The 19,830-nt window shown below is 42.5% G+C and overlaps 1 protein-coding gene across 5 annotated transcripts in view; it reads right to left on the minus strand.

Moving 5' to 3' along the window:
- Nucleotides 1–19,830, minus strand: part of SEMA6A (semaphorin 6A) — a 282,441-nt gene that overhangs the window by 174,711 nt on the left and 87,900 nt on the right. For all 5 annotated transcript variants that reach the window (XM_077290764.1, XM_077290757.1, XM_077290749.1 and 2 more), the window contains exon 3: nt 15,409–15,526. In XM_077290764.1, the coding sequence (XP_077146879.1) occupies nt 15,409–15,526 (118 nt within the window). The remainder of the gene's footprint in view (nt 1–15,408; nt 15,527–19,830) is intronic.

Genomic DNA, 19,830 nt, shown 5'->3' on the forward strand with positions numbered 1-19,830 from the left:
AAAATCAGCAACTAGGCCCCCCAATGATCAAAGATCTTTAAATGGAACCTGTGATGTCCCAAAATGCTGTTAATCTGCAGTCATGGGGTTATTCTACAGGTTAATAGCATTCTACAGCCATGCGGCTGCCACACTAAAAGCCCTGCTATTGGGAGGAAATTAACTGTATTCTTTCCAACATCCTCTGGCTTTCAGTTAGAAAGGTGCAACTTCAGTCACCGCAAAGTACACAGTGAGCGTTGGTTGGAACCATGCCCTGGCACTGACTGACAGCTGACTCCATACTGATACACTGCTGAGCTGGCTGTCAGTCAGTGCCTGGGCGTGCTTACAGCAACCGATCACTATGTACTGAGTAGTGACGAAGGCTGTGCCTCTATAACTGAAATCTGGAAGCTTCCGGAAATAATACAATTAATTTGCTCACACCAGCCAGGCTTTCAGCACTTCAAAAAGCTAATAACCTTCAGATTAATAATGTTTCTTGACATGACAGGTCCTCTTAAATAGCACTGGTCATCTCATACGAGTTCCAGGGACCGGGTGTAGCTGGAAATCGGGCTTCCACTATAGTTACACTTCTGATAATAGGGACTGAACTCGAATGGGCAAAATAAAATCTAATGACAAATCAAACTAATAAAAATAAAATGTATAGCAGGAAATATCCACAACCAAACGTCACTTTTTCAGCATTTGAAGAGCATTGCTGAGGATATTGCAAGGATCAACTATGCTCACAAGCTTCTCCAAATAGAACCACACCAGGGACTGTTCATGTAGTGGACATCCTGGCATTATTAAAAAGAATTCTATTATTAGGCTCATATACACGTATGGACACCAGCAGTTAACTAGTCTGGTCCAATCCTGCAGAAGAGCAGAAAATGGCCATTCTGGCTATGACAAAAGGTGTCATAAAACACAGCAAATCACAGCCAGCTGAGTATACTGCTGCATCGCCAGAGAATGGTCAGAGTGCCCATAGTGACCCCTGTACACTGCCAAAAGTGGCAATAATCGTAACATTAATATCAGAACTGGACTATGGACATGTCACCAGAATGCACTATTGTAATAAGGAAATCCGTCAGAGGCAGGTTTATAAGCTAATACTGTTTTTACAACTAATGACTGGGAGTCACCAAAAAATGCTAATCAGCTGCTTGTTTGCTGATCAGCTGCCAATTAATTGCTTGTTTACACAGGCAGACCATGCTTCCGCAGTTCATTGAATTTGCTGAAGTAGGTCGGTCTGTGCATATAGGCTGCTTAGCAGTGCGAGTCTTGCTTATGAAGGATGATGTGCTGCCAAGAGCGATAATCTTTTGTGCTGCATAAAAGATCATTTCACCTGATGAATTATTGTGAGTTCTAATTCATAGGGTAATTGGCTTCTCACTTATATAATAAGGATAATCATGGAATGAGAACTTCTTGGAGCGCTCAGTCCCAATAATCTTTCGGTCTAAATGCACCGGAGGGAATATTCTGCTGGGAAACCTTGGGGTTCCTAGCATTCATGTGGAGGTTATTTTGATATCCATGCCCTGCCTAAACATTGTTGCAGTCCAGCCTGACATGACAATGGTATTCCCGAACACTAGTGGCATCTTCCAGTGCCTGACACAGTATCATGTTACTCATACTAATCCTAATCGATTTTTGCAATTTTAGTGCTGCCTTAGCTTTCAACTGTCTAAGATCTCAATCTGATCGAGCACCTGTTGACATGAAAGATCTGCTGCTAATTTCTTGGTGCCGGATCCCACAGGACTCCATTAGCGATCTTTTGCAATCTGAGTAACATAACTAAGCTATATAACAGGACTCGATGTTGCATAACCACAAATCTAAAATAATACGTATTAGTATAATAAGTGGAAATTGTCCAGTTTTATAGAATATATTTTAATATTTTCCTCACATTTAATATCTGAAATACATTAATCAAAATTGAAGTCATATTTTATACCATTCCCGGACTGGTATCCTGCAGTTTGGTGATTTAGCCCTAGATCTGATGAAACATTTGGCCACGCATGTCCTCTTGTATCTAGAATGGTCATTAGTAGAGTGTTTGATCTAAGCCTGAACAAATATTCACTTGGAACCATTTTTTTCAACTTTTACTTAATAATCTTGATTTACTAAGGCAGTAGTATCACCCCACTGAGATCAATGAAAAGATGCTATTAAGTTCAAACATGCAGGCGATTCATTTATCTATGAAGCCCAAAATAAAGATGAAATGGTCTTCCTTGACAAGTCGGTACTTCCGTATACGTCTCGGTTTGTACATGAGGTCATAGTAACTTTTTCTGTAAGGGTATGGATAGATTGCAAAACTGGCATTAAACAGGTTAATAGGGAGCATCTGGGAGCAGAGCTATTAAACCATTTACATATAAACCACGTGCCAAATAACTAGAAATGAGTTGAGGATTTCCAACAACTACTTAAGGCTTGTGGCTAAATTCTTTTGTAATTAGGTTCTGCTGTCTGCCAAATGTTGCAATATGGGGTGTTCTGGATTTACTAAAGAAAAGAACTTCTGTTTGCTTCCTAGGAGCTGGACGCTGCACTTTATCATGCAGTTCACTTTAATGGCTAAAGCACAGTCTGGGTCATTAGAAGAATAACATTAGCTTTCAACTTAATTTGCTGTGCCCATTTTGTTCTTCTGCAGAGAAATGCTGCAACCCAACAGACAAAATAATCAGGCTGATCGTTTTTAGCTAAAGTGAGTATTAGCGCCCCCCCACCCATGTTGTCGGAGCTGCGCCTTTTCCAGTGTTAATTTACGGTTTTCATTTTTGTTCTTGCATTGTGCTTGATTGAACCCCGTTAGAAATCAGTCACAAAGCAGCAATATAGGTCTATTCACATGGATACCTAAAAATTGCCAAGGAATCCTCATTAATATGGCTGCATTGAGAAGGCCTGAAAACCCTTCTGCTTGGCTTGCTCTCTCACATATTGCTAAGTTCAGTCTATGACATAAGCAGTCCTGTTTCAATGAAACCTAATAGCAGTACAATTGCACTTCCCACCTCTGTTTGCTAACACGGTGCGAAGTCTCCATTCCTCATGCAACCCAACTGCTTTACTAACTAGAGTCTTTTCCGTTCTAGACAAAAAAGACTTTGTTTTGCCCAAACACTAAGTTCCATAAATTGTTCGTAATAAACCAGCTTTTCATTCCGCTACTTTAGCACAAACAGAAACCAAAAATCTCCTTCTCCCTCCTCAGTTCAGCATTGCCAAATTTAGTTACCATGACATAGACTCGCTCCGGCAGACTATTCTGCAGTGCTACTGGCTGTTTGTGACCCATGACCACCAATATAACCTATGTCTACAGGAGTTGTGCCGCAACAGCTGCTGAATGAACAACTCTGTGGATTCCTGAAGGGTGTGAAACTTCTGACAAGTGCTCCTGTGCACAGTGGGAAACCTTTCCGGCCTTTGGGCTAGGTGGGTGCTCAGCAGGTCAGTGCAATGTCTTTTGTTTTCACCCATTAATGGCATGCACATATTTAAATAAAATGAAGGCTTTATAAAATGACATGTGAGGTCCTGACCTCATCATTTTACATGAATTTTATCTGTGTATTTATTTTATTCACATATATAGCACCACTAATTCCACAGCACTTAACATACATTATCATCGCTGTCCCCATTGTGGTTCACAATCCAGATTCCCTATCAGTATGTGTTTTTGGAATGTGGGAGGAAACCGGAGAACCCTTAGGAAACCCACCCAAACACGGGGAGAACATACCAACTCCTTGCAGATGTTGTCTGTAAAGACCATTGCTGTTGTGAGTTTGGTTTTTGGGCTCCCCCGGTGGTCACTGGTGGTACTGGACTTATGTGCTTTTCTTTCTCTGTTCACCTGTTTCCATCTGGATATGGGTGTATCCTATTTAGCCTTGCTGCTCAGTCATTCTGGCGCCGGCCATCAATGTAACCAGAGCCTTTCTGTTGCATGTTCCTGCTCCAGTCTTCTGATCAGCTAAGTTGGACTATTTAGTCCTTGGTCTATTTTTGCATGTTTTGTCCAGCGTGCAGTTATGTGACTCTCTGCAGCTGGAAGCTCTTGTGGACTGAAATTACCACTCCGGTGTCATGAGTTGACACATGAGTTTAAGGTAATTTCAGGATGGTATTTTCTAGGGTTTTGTAGCTGACCGTGAAGTCCCCTTTTGTATTTTTCTGCTATCTAGTGAAGTGGGCCTCGCTGTGCTAAATCTGCTTTCATACTACGTGTGTCTTTTCATCTGATTTCACCGTCATTATATGTGGGGGGCTGCTATCAACTTTTGGGGTATTCTCTGGAGGCAAGCCAGCTCTGTGTTTCTTCTTCCAGGGGTAGTTAGATCTCCGGCTGGCGCGAGGCGTCTAGAGAAAACGCAGGCACGCTCCCCAGCTACTTTTAGTTGCGTGAATAGGTTTAGTGTCGCGGTCAGCTCCAGTTTCCATCACCCGAGAGCTTGTCCGTTTTTCTTATGCTCCTAGCGTTCCCCTGCCATTGGGAACCATGACTGACAGTATGGCCGGCCAAGGGTTAAAACTGTTGGCAGAAGAAAGGAGAGGAAAAGAAGTCTGCAGGTTTTTTTTTTTTCTCCACCTCTGAGCTTGCTCTATAGTTGACTCAGTTGCATTTCTGCTCTAATTTGCAGCCTTTGTCTCTCTCTCTCCTTCTAATCCTTGAATGGCTCTGATTGCACCTGATTAAAATGGATCCTCAGAGTTTGACTGCAGGTTTGAATAATCTTGCTACGAAGGTTCAGAATTTACAGGATTTTGTTGTTCATGCTCCTATGTCTGAACCTAGAATTCCTATACCAGAGTTTTTCTCCGGGGATAGATCTCGTTTTCTGAATTTCAAATATAATTGTAAATTGTTTCTTTCTCTGAGATCTCGCTCCGCTGGAGATCCCGCACAGCAGGTTAGGATTGTGATTTCCTTACTACGGGGTGACCCTCAAGATTGGGCATTTGCATTGGCACCAGGGGATCCTGCGTTGCTCAATGTGGATGCGTTTTTTCTGGCTTTGGGGTTGCTTTATGAGGAACCTAACTTAGAGATTCAGGCTGAAAAAGCCTTGATGGCTCTATCTCAAGGGCAAGATGAAGCTGAAATATACTGCCAAAAGTTTCGTAAATGGTCTGTGCTTACTCAGTGGAATGAGTGCGCCCTGGCGGCGAATTTCAGAGAGGGTCTCTCTGATGCCATTAAAGATGTTATGGTGGGGTTTCCTCCGCCTACAGGTCTGAATGAGTCCATGACAATGGCTATTCAGATTGATAGGCGTTTGCGAGAGCGCAAACCTGTGCACCATTTGGCGGTACCTTCTGAGAAGGTGCCAGAGAATATGCAATTTGATAGAATTCTGTCCAGAAGTGAACGGCAGAATTTTAGGCGAAGAAATGGTTTGTGCTTTTATTGTGGTGATTCAACTCATGTTATATCAGCATGCTCTAAACGTACAAAAAAGGTTGATAAATCTATTTCAATTTGCACTTTACAGTCTAAGTTTATTCTATCTGTGACCTTGATTTGTTCATTATCGTCAATTACCGCGGACGCCTATGTCGACTCTGGCGCCGCTTTGAGTCTTATGGATTGGTCCTTTGCCAGGCGCTGTGGGTTTAATCTAGAGCCGCTGGAAGTTCCTATACCTCTGAAGGGTATTGACTCTACGCCATTGGCTAGTAATAAACCACAATACTGGACACAAGTGACTATGCGTATGAACCCAGACCATCAGGAGACGATTCGCTTCCTTGTATTGTACAATTTACATGATGTTTTGGTGCTCGGATTGCCATGGTTACAATCTCATAACCCAGTCCTTGACTGGAAAGCAATGTCTGTGTTGAGCTGGGGATGTCAGGGGGCTCATGGGGACGTACCTTTGGTTTCCATTTCGTCATCTATTCCCTCTGAGATTCCAGAATTTTTGTCTGATTATCGTGATGTTTTTGAGGAGCCTAAGCTTGGTTCACTACCTCCTCACAGAGATTGCGATTGTGCCATAGATCTGATTCCGGGCAGTAAATTTCCAAAGGGTCGTTTGTTTAATCTATCGGTGCCTGAACATGCTGCTATGCGAGAATATATTAAGGAGTCCCTGGAAAAGGGACATATTCGTCCTTCTTCATCTCCCTTAGGAGCCGGTTTTTTCTTTGTATCTAAAAAAGATGGCTCTTTGAGGCCGTGTATCGATTATCGACTCTTGAATAAAATTACAGTCAAATATCAGTATCCTCTGCCACTGCTGACTGATTTGTTTGCTCGAATAAAGGGGGCTAAGTGGTTCTCTAAGATTGATCTCCGTGGGGCGTATAATTTGGTGCGAATTAAGCAGGGGGATGAGTGGAAAACCGCATTTAATACGCCCGAGGGCCATTTTGAGTATTTAGTAATGCCTTTTGGTCTTTCAAATGCCCCTTCAGTCTTTCAGTCCTTTATGCATAACATTTTCCGTGAATATTTGGATAAATTTATGATTGTGTATCTGGACGATATTTTGATTTTTTCGGATGACTGGGGCTCTCATGTCCAACAGGTCAGGAGGGTTTTTCAGGTTTTGCGGGCTAATTCCTTGTGTGTGAAGGGTTCTAAGTGTATTTTTGGGGTTCAAAAGATTTCTTTTTTGGGGTACATTTTTTCCCCCTCTTCCATCGAGATGGATCCTGTCAAGGTTTGGGCTATTTGTGATTGGACGCAACCTTCTTCTCTTAAGAGCCTTCAGAGATTTTTGGGCTTTGCTAATTTTTATCGTCGATTTATATCTGGTTTTTCTGATGTTGCTAAACCTTTGACTGATTTGACTAAAAAGGGTGCTGATGTTGCTGATTGGTCCCCTGCTGCTGTGGAGGCCTTTCAGGAGCTTAAGCGCTGCTTTTCCTCTGCCCCTGTGTTGCGTCAGCCTGATGTTGCTCTTCCTTTCCAGGTTGAGGTCGACGCTTCCGAGATCGGAGCTGGGGTGGTTTTGTCGCAGAAAAGTTCCGACTGCTCCGTGATGAGACCTTGTGCGTTCTTTTCTCGAAAATTTTCGCCCGCCGAGCGAAATTATGATATTGGTAATCGGGAGCTTTTGGCTATGAAGTGGGCTTTTGAGGAGTGGCGTCATTTGCTTGAGGGGGCCAGACATCAGGTGGTGGTATTGACCGATCACAAGAATTTGATTTATCTTGAGTCTGCCAGGCGCCTGAATCCTAGACAGGCGCGCTGGTCGTTGTTTTTCTCTCGGTTTGATTTTGTGGTCTCGTACCTACCAGGTTCTAAAAATGTGAAGGCAGATGCCCTTTCTAGGAGTTTTGAGCCTGATTCCCCTGGTGATTCTGAACCTACAGGTATCCTTAAGGATGGGGTGATATTGTCTGCTGTTTCCCCAGACCTGCGACGGGCTTTGCAGGAGTTTCAGGCGGATAGACCTGATCATTGCCCGCCTGGTAGACTGTTTGTTCCTGATGATTGGACCAGTAGAGTCATCTCGGAGGTTCATTCTTCTGCGTTGGCAGGTCATCCTGGAATCTTTGGTACCAGGGATTTAGTGGCTAGGTCCTTCTGGTGGCCTTCCCTGTCTCGAGATGTACGAGTTTTTGTGCAGTCTTGTGATGTTTGTGCTCGGGCCAAGCCTTGTTGTTCTCGGGCTAGTGGATTGTTGTTATCCTTGCCTATTCCGAAGAGGCCTTGGACTCACATCTCTATGGATTTTATTTCTGATCTTCCTGTTTCTCAGAAAATGTCTGTCATCTGGGTGGTGTGTGACCGTTTTTCAAAGATGGTTCATTTGGTACCCTTGCCTAAGTTGCCTTCCTCATCCGAATTGGTTCCTCTGTTTTTTCAAAATGTGGTTCGCTTGCATGGTATTCCTGAGAATATCGTTTCTGATAGGGGGACCCAGTTCGTGTCTAGATTTTGGCGAGCGTTCTGTGCTAGGATGGGCATTGATTTGTCTTTTTCATCTGCGTTCCATCCTCAGACTAATGGCCAGACTGAGCGAACTAATCAGACCTTGGAGACTTATTTGAGGTGTTTTGTGTCTGCGGATCAGGATGACTGGGTTGCTTTTTTGCCGTTGGCGGAGTTTGCCCTCAATAATCGGGCTAGTTCTGCCACTTTGGTTTCTCCTTTCTTTTGCAATTCGGGGTTTCATCCTCGTTTTTCTTCCGGTCAGGTGGAGTCTTCGGATTGTCCTGGAGTGGATACTGTGGTGGATAGGTTGCATCAGATTTGGGGACAGGTGGTGGACAATTTGGAGTTGTCCCAGGAGAAGACTCAGCATTTTGCTAACCGCCGTCGTCGTGTTGGTCCTCGTCTTCGTGTTGGGGACTTGGTGTGGTTGTCTTCTCGTTTTGTCCCTATGAGGGTTTCTTCTCCTAAGTTTAAGCCTCGGTTTATCGGCCCGTATAAGATTTTGGAGATTCTTAACCCTGTGTCCTTTCGTTTGGACCTCCCAGCATCTTTTTCTATCCATAATGTCTTCCATCGGTCATTATTGCGCAGGTATGAGGTACCGGTTGTGCCTTCCGTTGAGCCTCCTGCTCCGGTGTTGGTTGAGGGTGAATTGGAGTACGTTGTGGAGAAGATCTTGGACTCCCGTGTTTCCAGACGGAAACTTCAGTATCTGGTCAAGTGGAAGGGCTACGGTCAGGAGGATAACTCTTGGGTGACAGCCTCTGATGTTCATGCCTCTGATTTGGTCCGTGCCTTTCATGGGGCTCATCCTGATCGCCCTGGTGGTTCTTGTGAGGGTTCGGTGCCCCCTCCTTGAGGGGGGGGTACTGTTGTGAGTTTGGTTTTTGGGCTCCCCCGGTGGTCACTGGTGGTACTGGACTTATGTGCTTTTCTTTCTCTGTTCACCTGTTTCCATCTGGATATGGGTGTATCCTATTTAGCCTTGCTGCTCAGTCATTCTGGCGCCGGCCATCAATGTAACCAGAGCCTTTCTGTTGCATGTTCCTGCTCCAGTCTTCTGATCAGCTAAGTTGGACTATTTAGTCCTTGGTCTATTTTTGCATGTTTTGTCCAGCGTGCAGTTATGTGACTCTCTGCAGCTGGAAGCTCTTGTGGACTGAAATTACCACTCCGGTGTCATGAGTTGACACATGAGTTTAAGGTAATTTCAGGATGGTATTTTCTAGGGTTTTGTAGCTGACCGTGAAGTCCCCTTTTGTATTTTTCTGCTATCTAGTGAAGTGGGCCTCGCTGTGCTAAATCTGCTTTCATACTACGTGTGTCTTTTCATCTGATTTCACCGTCATTATATGTGGGGGGCTGCTATCAACTTTTGGGGTATTCTCTGGAGGCAAGCCAGGTCTGTGTTTCTTCTTCCAGGGGTAGTTAGATCTCCGGCTGGCGCGAGGCGTCTAGAGAAAACGCAGGCACGCTCCCCGGCTACTTTTAGTTGCGTGAATAGGTTTAGTGTCGCGGTCAGCTCCAGTTTCCATCACCCGAGAGCTTGTCCGTTTTTCTTATGCTCCTAGCGTTCCCCTGCCATTGGGAACCATGACACATTGCCTAGTCGTTGGTTGCTTGGCATGTATGAATTGGCCAAATTATGTGCCAAGTATCTTAATTTTTTCCTATTATGTAGAGCAGTAATGCAATTCAAATGTCACATTCATGTTCAAATGTTATAGCGTTATAGAGTGCAACTTTATTTTTTATGTATAGAGATGGCTACTCTTAGTATGCACTTGTACACACCAGTTTTCTGTTTGGAAGTGACGATCAGTCTTTCGTTATTTGGTCCATTTAAATAGCTCACTTTTTTCCCCTACCCATAAAAAAAAATGTAAGGATTCCATGAGACTGAAGAAATTTGTACTGATTATTTTGACTGTAATTATCATTTTAACTTTTACAGTGAATGCAGCTGTTGTCTTAGGCCTCTTTCACACTTCAGTCTTTTTGTTTCAGTCAAAATCAGTCGTTTTGTGAAAAAACGAATTTGCCCACTGGATCCGTCTTTTTTTCATAGACTTGTATTAGCCACGGATTACGACGAATGGCCTCACATTTTGTCCGTCGTGCGCTGGATCCGTCGGAATTTGTTTATCCATCGTCTGAAGAGGACAGACAAAGTAACTTTTTTGTCTGCGTCGAAAAGTCGGATGGCGACAGATCCAGTGGTGTCAGTCGTTGGCTAGAATGGAAGCCTATGGGCGCAGGATCCGTGGCTGTCCATCAAATGACGGAATCCAGCGACGGATTCCATTTTTTTACACTGAGCATGCTCCAAATTTGTATTTAATAGCCAAATGGCCAGACAGCCCCAAATCTATATAAACCTGCCATGTGGCTTCATTCCGCAATGTGCCAGCAAGAAGCAAACAAGCAAGAAGCCTGCCAGCAACCTGCCTGATGGCTAGATGCATAGATGGTCACAATATTTGCTAGAACTTCTTCTATTTCTGCCACTTGCTCTTCAACCTCTCAAAGATGGGGAGTTAAAACACTCAATATATAGGTTTCCCTTATTTTCCAGTAGCTAATCACGTTTGGGAGCCTCCCATTTGGAGATATGAAAAAACGGATGAAAAGACGGATGCAACAGATCCGGTTTTTCAACGGATCCGCTATACGGGACCGTGGAAAAAACAGATCCGTTGTTTCCGTTTTTCACTATTTTTGACGAATCCGTTGCTATGACGGATTTTGACTGATGCCAGAAGACTGAAGTGTGAAAGAGGCCTGAATCTCAGAATTATGGGCTGTGGACATGGATGGATTACAATCATGATGGTCTCCCAAGGTGTCCATAAAAATTACTGTTTGTCCGTTGATTTTTTAATAAGCCATCCAGAAAAAATAAAAAGTCAAGTTGGCATCCCAGGTAGTGTTGAGTGATACCGTCCGATACTTGAAAGTATCGGTATCGGAAAGTATCGGCCGATACCGGCAAAGTATCGGATCCAATCCGATACCGATACCCGATATCAATACAAGTCAATGGGACTCAAGTATCGGACGGTATTCCTGATGGTTCCCAGGGTCTGAAGGAGAGGAAACTCTCCTTCAGGCCCTGGGAACCATATTAATGTGTAAAAGAAAGAATTAAAATAAAAAATATCGCTATACTCACCTGTCCGACGCAGCCTGGACCTCAGCGAGGGAACCGGCAGCGTTGTTTGTTTAAAATTTGCGCTTTTACTTGGTTACGTGAAGTCCCGGCTTGTGATTGGTCAGGGCGGCCATGTTGCCGGGACGCGGACCAATCACATTCAGGTCCTTCAGGATTTTAAAATTACGTTCCGGCGTTGTGATTGGTTGCGTTGCAGTCACATGGGAGACGCAACCAATCACAGCAAGCCGTGACGTAATTTCAGGTCCTTAAGGATTTTAAAATTACGTCCCGGCTTTGTGATTGGTCCGCGTCCCGGCAACATGGCCGCCATTAACCAATCACAAGCCGGGACGTCACGGGAGGCTGGACACGCGCCCATTTTGAAAAGCGCGCGTGTCCAGCCTCCAGTGACGTCCCGGCTTATGATTGGTCACAGCGCCATGTTGCCGGGACGCGGACCAATCACAGCAAGCCGTGACGAAATTACGTCACGGCTTGCTGTGATTGGTCCGCGTCCCGGCAACATGGCCGCCATTAACCAATCACAAGCCGTGACGTCACGGGAGGCTGGACACGCGCGCTTTTTAAAATGGGCGCGTGTCCAGCCTCCCGGCTTGTGATTGGTTGACCGCGGCGCAACCAATCACAAGCCGGGACGTCACGGGAGGCTGAACACGCGCCCATTTTAAAAAGCGCGCGTGTCCAGCCTCCCGTGACGTCACGGCTTGTGATTGGTTAATGGCGGCCATGTTGCCGGGACGCGGACCAATCACAAAGCCGGGACGTAATTTTAAAATCCTTAAGGACCTGAAATTACGTCACGGCTTGCTGTGATTGGTTGCGTCTCCCATGTGACTGCGACGCAACCAATCACAACGCCGGAACGTAATTTTAAAATCCTGAAGGACCTGAAATTACGTCACGGCTTGCTGTGATTGGTTGCGTCCCGGTCACATGGGCGGCACGCAACCAATCACAAGCCGGGACTCACGTAAAGGAAAGAAAAGCGCGAATTTTAAACAAAGAACGCTGCCGCTTCCCTCGGTAAGGTGCAGGCTGCGTCGGAGAGGTGAGTATAGCAATATTTTTTATTTTAATTCTCTCTTTTACACATTTTTACATTAATGTTGTTTCGATACCGATACCCGATATCACAAAAATATCGGATCTCGGTATCGGAATTCCGATACAGCAAGTATCGGCCGATACCCGATACTTGCAGTATCGGAATGCTCAACACTAATCCCAGGTTGTTCCCGTCAAAGGGTTTGGTCGACATTAATGTGTATGGCCACCTTGAGATAGTATACAATTTGTATCCTATTATATTATAATGTAGAAGTTACTATAGATCTTAAAGTCCCAATCACTCCAGGAAAGTTAGTTAGTTAGACAAGTCTGGAAGGAGAGACACATTAAAGGGAACCTGTCACTCCCAAAATCGAAGGTGAGCTAAGCCCACCGGCATCACGGGCTTATCTACAGCATTCTGGAATGCTGTAGATAAGCCCCCGATGTAACCTGAAAGATGAGAAAAAGAGGTTAGATTATACTCACCCAGGGGTGGTCCCGCTGCGGTCCGGTCCGATGGGCGTCGCCATCCGGTCCGGGGTCTCTCATCTTCTTATGATGACATCCTCTTCTTGTCTTCATGCTGCAGCTCCGGCTGCCCTGTTGAGGGCAGAGCAAAGTACTGCAGTGCGCAGGTGCCGGGAAAGGTCAGAGAGGCAGACAAAGGTCAACAGGGCAGACATAGTATGCCGGAGCCACAGCATGAAGACAAGAAGAGGACGTCATCCTAAGAAGATAGGAGGCCCCGGACCGGACCGCGATGCCCATCAGATCGGACCGCCCCTGAGTGAGTATAATATAACCTCTTTTTATCATCTTTCAGGATACATCAGGGGCTTATCTACAGCATTCCAGAATGCTGTAGATAAGCCCCTGATGCCGATGGGCTAAGCTCACCTTCGATTTTGGGGGTGACAGGTTTCCTTTAAGATATATGTACGCCAACAAGGAAAGCAGCATTGAAATCTTGTTAGGGTGAATCGCTGGACACCTTAAGAGATGCAAAATATTGGAAATGTATTAACATTGTTTTCATGCTCAAAGTAACATTGAAGCCTTGAAGCTAACACGAATTTCTCCATTATTATTTTATCTTTCACTTGAGTGAAGATTGTCTTCAGAAAAAAAACAATAAATGAATGCATGGCCATGATTGACATGAACATTCGGCTGGTAAATAATCATCTATAAATTACATTCAAAGGACGATAATTAGAACAAACCCATATCTCCGCATTTATTCCAGTCTGCTAACACAAGGCAAGCGAATCTTATCGCCTCTATTGTCTGCTATGGTAATTACCCAGGTCCTTTTAACTGGTACAGTATTCTGCAATAGAAGTAGTAAAAGCAGGGAGATGAAACCGTTCACTGTGATAATGAGAAGAATATCACGCCAGTCAAAGGTCTAAGGCTCACAGTAATTAAAAGGAGGTAGATACTTCAGCATAGATGTCACAGTGACGGGCTGATCTGTGCACATCTCTCACACCTTGTAATGGAAAATTTAAAAAAAGTTGTCAAAAGTAAAGGCCCGCAATAGTGAAATCAAAAGCTCTCTCTGTGATACCCATAGTATAATGAGGTACCCTAAGCCTCACAAGGTCTATCAGTTCTCATCCATTCATTCCTGAACAGTATTAGACAAACAATGGCAGTTCTGTAATAACCAATGGGATTTTATTTCTTCAATAACAAGTCATTAGGAATCAACACAAGTGAGTGAATGAAAAGAAGTAGCAGGAAATTGTAGACTGTTTTCTCCTTTATATATGAATCCTCCAGCAGGAACACAGCATGGCTATTGTATAAGCAGTATTCCACACCGTACACTTTTAATAAAGTTTTAAAACAATACATTCAATGCCAATTGTGTAATAAAATAGAACATATAGTCTAATCTATGGGCAGCAGATTATAGAGCAGGAGGAGCTGAATACAATCATATATCGGATTGTGGGAAAAGATTCAGTAGCATTTGGGATTTTATAATTTTACATTTTTCTCCCTTTTTGGGCTTGAGTCCTAATTAGTAATTAACAAAAATTTCACTACTGCCCCCGCCCCCAACAAAGCCCATACCAAACGCGCGTCAGGGCTGTGGACGTACACACTGGGAGGGACACATAGCTACATGGGTGACCATTATATTTCATGTGAACTGCTGCTGATTGCTTTTTTTGCCGAACAGGAGCACTATTTTCCAGTGCTACTTAATGTAGTATAGATTATTTGTGCTTAAATTAAGGTTACAATTGTGGATGTATCCTGTATGGTCTCTATATACATTAATTACCTGATCAACTTTGTCAGCAGTCTTTAATTTATAGTCACCATTATATATATCTTTTGGTCCAATAATGTATGCACATGTCCATTTTTGAGCCTTCACCATTGACCATTCTGATACTCATTTTGGTGTATGCAATTTTAGTACATTAGCTGATATTTAATAAAGTTTGTTATTTTGTATACATTTCTTGCTCATTTCATTGAGGTTCATGCACTCTATATCTCTGTAGGTACTGCATATTATTCAGGAGATCCCTATACCTACAGAAATCAGAATTTCCCAAATCAGTTATTATATCCATGTTTGGATATAATATACAAATCACTTTACTCCTACTCCCATAATGAACAGAAATTGAAATACAAATCAGGCTAGGGTCACACCAGCTTATATTCTCTCACCTGAGAGAATCGGACCGATTATGTTAATCACACTCTGATCATGGTGTGCTTTGATTTTCTTGGATAAGGAAATGATGGGGAAAAAAATAATCCATCTTCTCCATTCTGTCAGTCCAGACTGATGTGCAGTCTGATATTTTCCACGAATTGATTGACTTTCATGGCCGAGTGCGATTCAATAATTAAATTTATCTTGAGCATGCTGAAACTTTTCCCTCATAGACTCTGTTCAAGGAAAAAAATTGAACATGTGCATGGCCCCATAGTTTAACATTGGTAATGTGATCTGATATTTTGTCAGATAACACTTGCACAACCTCCTATACTAAATCTTTTCCCACAAACCTGCGGCCTATATCGATCTGGCCTGCTCCTCCTGCTCTATTACATGATGCCCACATATTGCACAGAATCTCCAATCCTATGTAATTTTGATTTTGGTGTTCATTGACTAGGACGGTACCAATTCTATGACATTGTCTAGATCAGCAGATAGTAGTAGTACATACTTGAATTGGCTTGGCTAGCGATATCTAATAACGGGTTTACTAACCTAGCAGCTATGTACAGCGTCCGATTCATTATCATGATCTGTTGGATGTCCATTTTGTGCCTCTGTGTGTTGTTTCTTCCTGGTTTGTGCCCCACAAATACCGGATACTGTTTAGTAACTGTAAGAAGAAAAAAATGGGGAAAAAGAAGGTCTTAGCAATGATGCAAATACTCTTTGAACGTTCCAGCACAGTGGTCACATAACCTACCCTTCTTTATACGAAGCAAACCATTTTTCATGATGTCCTTTACAGTGCTAACAATTGAGAGGTGACACATTGGAAATTCAAGAAACTGAACTCAACAATACATCAAAAGGTTACAGCTCTCAAGTAGTAATTCACACTGGATTTCGTAAAAATATAAGGAGCTTAAGAGTTTCATGGATCAGCTTTCTTTGAAAACCCTTTTAACCCACAACAATCATTTAAGATTTATGACTAGAAACTTAAAACTAATAATTTAATAAATTACATATGCTGAAATATTCCATTTCCAGAATTGTGCTTTCCTCTTACAGTCATTTTAATAAATATAGATCATTATCATTTAAATATAGGCTGGAATATGGTATTTTCGAAACAGTTTTGCACATTCTTCAGCTGAGTTCATTTTCATACTATTTTCATTTCAAACTTTTCATAAATGGACAATAGTGCATCACATTGCTCAAATCACAATACAATAATGAATATGTTTATTGTTAAAATATATTAAAAAAAATCAGATGTCATATTACACAATCCCAATACACAAAAGGGGAAAATGTATCAATAATGCCCATTTTTTATACACTTTCAAAAAAGGGTGCAATCTGTGTGATTTGCTAAAGAAGCCCTCCCGTGTATTTTTTTTTATTAAAAAGGTGTATAGTGTATGTAATGTAGTGTGAATGTGTTAATATACTCACCTACCGTCGCCCTCTCCGGTGTCTAACTAACTACCATCAGTGGGAAACTGAGGTGGTATAAAATGTGGAAATTAATTGTACACAGAAGGAAAGAAAGATTCATCAAATTTATCTAGCATCATGCAACACTTTAAATGGGAATCTGTCAGCAGATTTTTGATAACTCATTTGAAAGCAGCATAATTTAGGGGCAGAAACCCTGAATCCAACAATGCGTCACTTACTTTACTGGGTGCAGTGCTTCTGACATATTCAGAGTTTTTAAATTTAGCATTGTAGAGCTGAGAAAGCTAACCCCGCCCCCACCACAGCTAAACCAGCCCACCCCAGACTCTGTATGTACATTGTCTATAGACAGTGAGCTGCTTATTACAGGAGGGAGCAAAGTAGAATTACCATGCTCCAGCTGCTGTAGTCACTACACTGATAATCACCAGATGATAAAACCATCAGTGCAGAACAACAGCCTATAAACATGTGGCACATTGTTGAATTCAGTGTTTTAACCCCTACCTCATGCTGTCCTCAGATTACATAACAAAGACCTACTAACAGATTCCCTTTAAGAAACTTGGTGCAAATAACAGCAATGCAGCTCAAAAATTCCTGTTATTATTATTTCCCACTATGTTTTTACAGTCACAAATTGTTTTCCATGACAATAGCAGCACACATAATTTCTATATTTTGCTGATTGTTTTTCTAATATAGCAGACATGCCTAAGGCTCCTTTCACATTGCATTTTTGCCCATGGAGCTTGCGTCTGAACCCCCCTCAAAACACAATTTGGGCAAAGGCGCCGATGGGGCCATAGGCTTTATTGGTGCCAACAGAATCAATGTGCACTCTGTCATGCATAATTTTCAGATGTATATGCCTACTGGATGCGGATACTCAGACATAGTAGACTGCGTCTGGGTGTCCACCTCCCGTACGCGCATGTGCCCGAAATGATGCACGTCAGAGCACAAGTTGACTCTGTAGTCGCTATTTAAGTCTATGGCTCCATCGGCACATATGGCCAAATCCCATTTTGTTGGGGGTATGGATGCAACGTGGGCAAAACTGCAATGTGAAAGGAGCCTAAGTCTGTAAATCAGTTACGGTATCTATTAATAAAAAAAGAGCAACTTATTTAATTAAATAGGGTTTAAAAAGAAGGAACCAAACATACAAAAAGGTCATTTTTACTGAACAATATCAGATCTATTTGTTTCTGTCTATCATTTTGTATTCTCCTATAGCTAGAAAAATTACAAACTTGACCATCACCTACTACTTGGTACAACCCTTTAAAATGTAAAATCTTACTCAAAGCTAACAGAACTTTTTTTTTTTAAAGAGGCAGAGTTTGTGCATTTTTTAAATCTACTTTAAAAATATCATAAACATTTAGTATGCTATGTTAACTTTTTCTGTTTAAGTAATTCTAAAAGATGTAATTAAATTTGTGATTCTTTATATCCCAATTATAGTTTAGTGGCTGCATGAGTTTTATAAATGTAATAAGATATCTTTGGCTTTTGCAGAAACTTGATGCAGTAAAGTCATTTGCATACAAATCCATGTTAAGCTAGTCGGAAGCGCACTTTTCAGTAACACAAAATCTATGCTGTACGCTGGTGGTAATGCTCAAAAGCAGAGGACTGGTCATGTTCTTAAGAATCTACAGCTTTTAAGTAGGTTAGTTGAGGAGATTAACAGTAGATACGCCAAGAGTTTATCCGCTGTGCAGACTTAAGACTCTGGCTAGAGTCTGCATATAAAATACTTTTCCAAGAAAATTTTAAAGGCAGTTTATCAGTATAAATGACTGTTGAAACCAAGCACAGGATCTTGGTGCACCTTGGCATTGCCGAGTAGTTCGGTGCAACTTCCCACCTACTTGTTTTACATTTATCTATTCTATATTGATAGCTCTTGGGTTTACAGGAGCCAAAGAAGAGTGGAAATAGTTTGAAAACAAGCAGGTGGCAAGATGCATTGAGCTACTCGGCCTAGCCAAGCGTGCGTCAAGCGCCTTTGCTTGGTACGAATAGCTGTTTTCTTCTGCCAAACTCTCTTTAAGCCTAACATGGGCAAACCTTCAAAGAAAGATGTTCACTATTGTCATTATTAGTTACATGACATATATTGGAATGTGAGAGCTCCAGCTCAGTAGATATGCGTTAACAACAGTAACTTATTATACACTTATTATCATTCCCTTTACTACAAGGAATATTAAAGCAACAGAGGAAACAACTAATATAAATTCCATGAAACTGCTGTCAGCCTCTTTTATAACAATCTGTATTCAAAGATCTATAGGTAGCATACAAGTTACAGTAAACTATCTTGACATTATAGCTGCACGTTTTGCCTGGTAGATAAAAAGATTTTAAGATTTATTAAAATGTAAAATATTAAAAACTTATCAATGTAATTTCATTACTAAAACGGCCTTAGTTCCCAGCAGATGTGCTCCAATGTTGGGTTTCACAAAGGACCATCATTATAGAAGCATGGGGCCAGTGATTTGTGGAAAGGGGTGGATTACCTGGCTCATTTCATGATGTAAGTCAGCCCCCTTCTCTGTTATGGTTCATTCATAGACACAGAAGGCTTGTCAATTCAAATAAGACAGTTGTTCAAATGTAACATTGGGTGGGGCGATAGCAGTAGGCGAGGGACTCGTCTCCTATGCCCTGGCACATTACATGAAGGTGGGGACCCTAGCTGGTTGTGTGTTCTTCGTCTAAGAGGGTGCTATGCCCTAGCAGGCCACATGTTACTAATGGCTTGAGTTGGTCAGGACCTAATGTTGAGCAATTCAATGAGGGAGACCACCAGTCAAAAATAAACTTTTTACTGAACGATAACTTGGTGGGGATTTAGATAGTGGGTACACAGTTTGAGGAACATTTCCTTCACAATACGGAGCATTTTCACACACACAGTCTCAATTAATTTCTATTTATGCACTTGATCTGAGTCTCACTATGGCCGATACTTAGCTTCTATGCTTGCTGATGCCTTGGAACTCCCGCTCATAGCACTCTCCTCATCTCATGTTCTCTGTTCCATCCTGGCCTGTTGGCAGAGTTATAAACTTGGGGCCATACTGCTAGCCATCCTTGCTCTCACATTCTCTACTTAGAATCACATTATCCACTGCCTCTGTCTCCACTCATGATAGGGACATCCACGTCATGCAGATCTGCTAAATGTGTCTGCTTCTGTGGCACAATGGACTCCAATTGTCTTCTAGACAGGAAACTGCCTCTTTCTCTTCACCGGAGCCCTTCTTGCCCTAGGCTAGTCCCAAACAGTAGCCCCAATTCTCCCTACTGTCAGGCAGAGCACAATACTATCACCAATAATGCTTGTCACAATGCACCTTAAGGTACCTTCACACATAACGATTTCGTTAACGATATCGTTGCAACGTCACAATTTTTGGTGACGTAGCAACGATCCCGCTAACGATCTCCTTATGTGTTACAGCGACCAACGATCAGGCCCCTGCTGGG

The sequence above is a fragment of the Ranitomeya variabilis genome, chromosome 1, assembly GCF_051348905.1.
Source record: "Ranitomeya variabilis isolate aRanVar5 chromosome 1, aRanVar5.hap1, whole genome shotgun sequence".
Classification (NCBI taxonomy): domain Eukaryota; kingdom Metazoa; phylum Chordata; class Amphibia; order Anura; family Dendrobatidae; genus Ranitomeya; species Ranitomeya variabilis.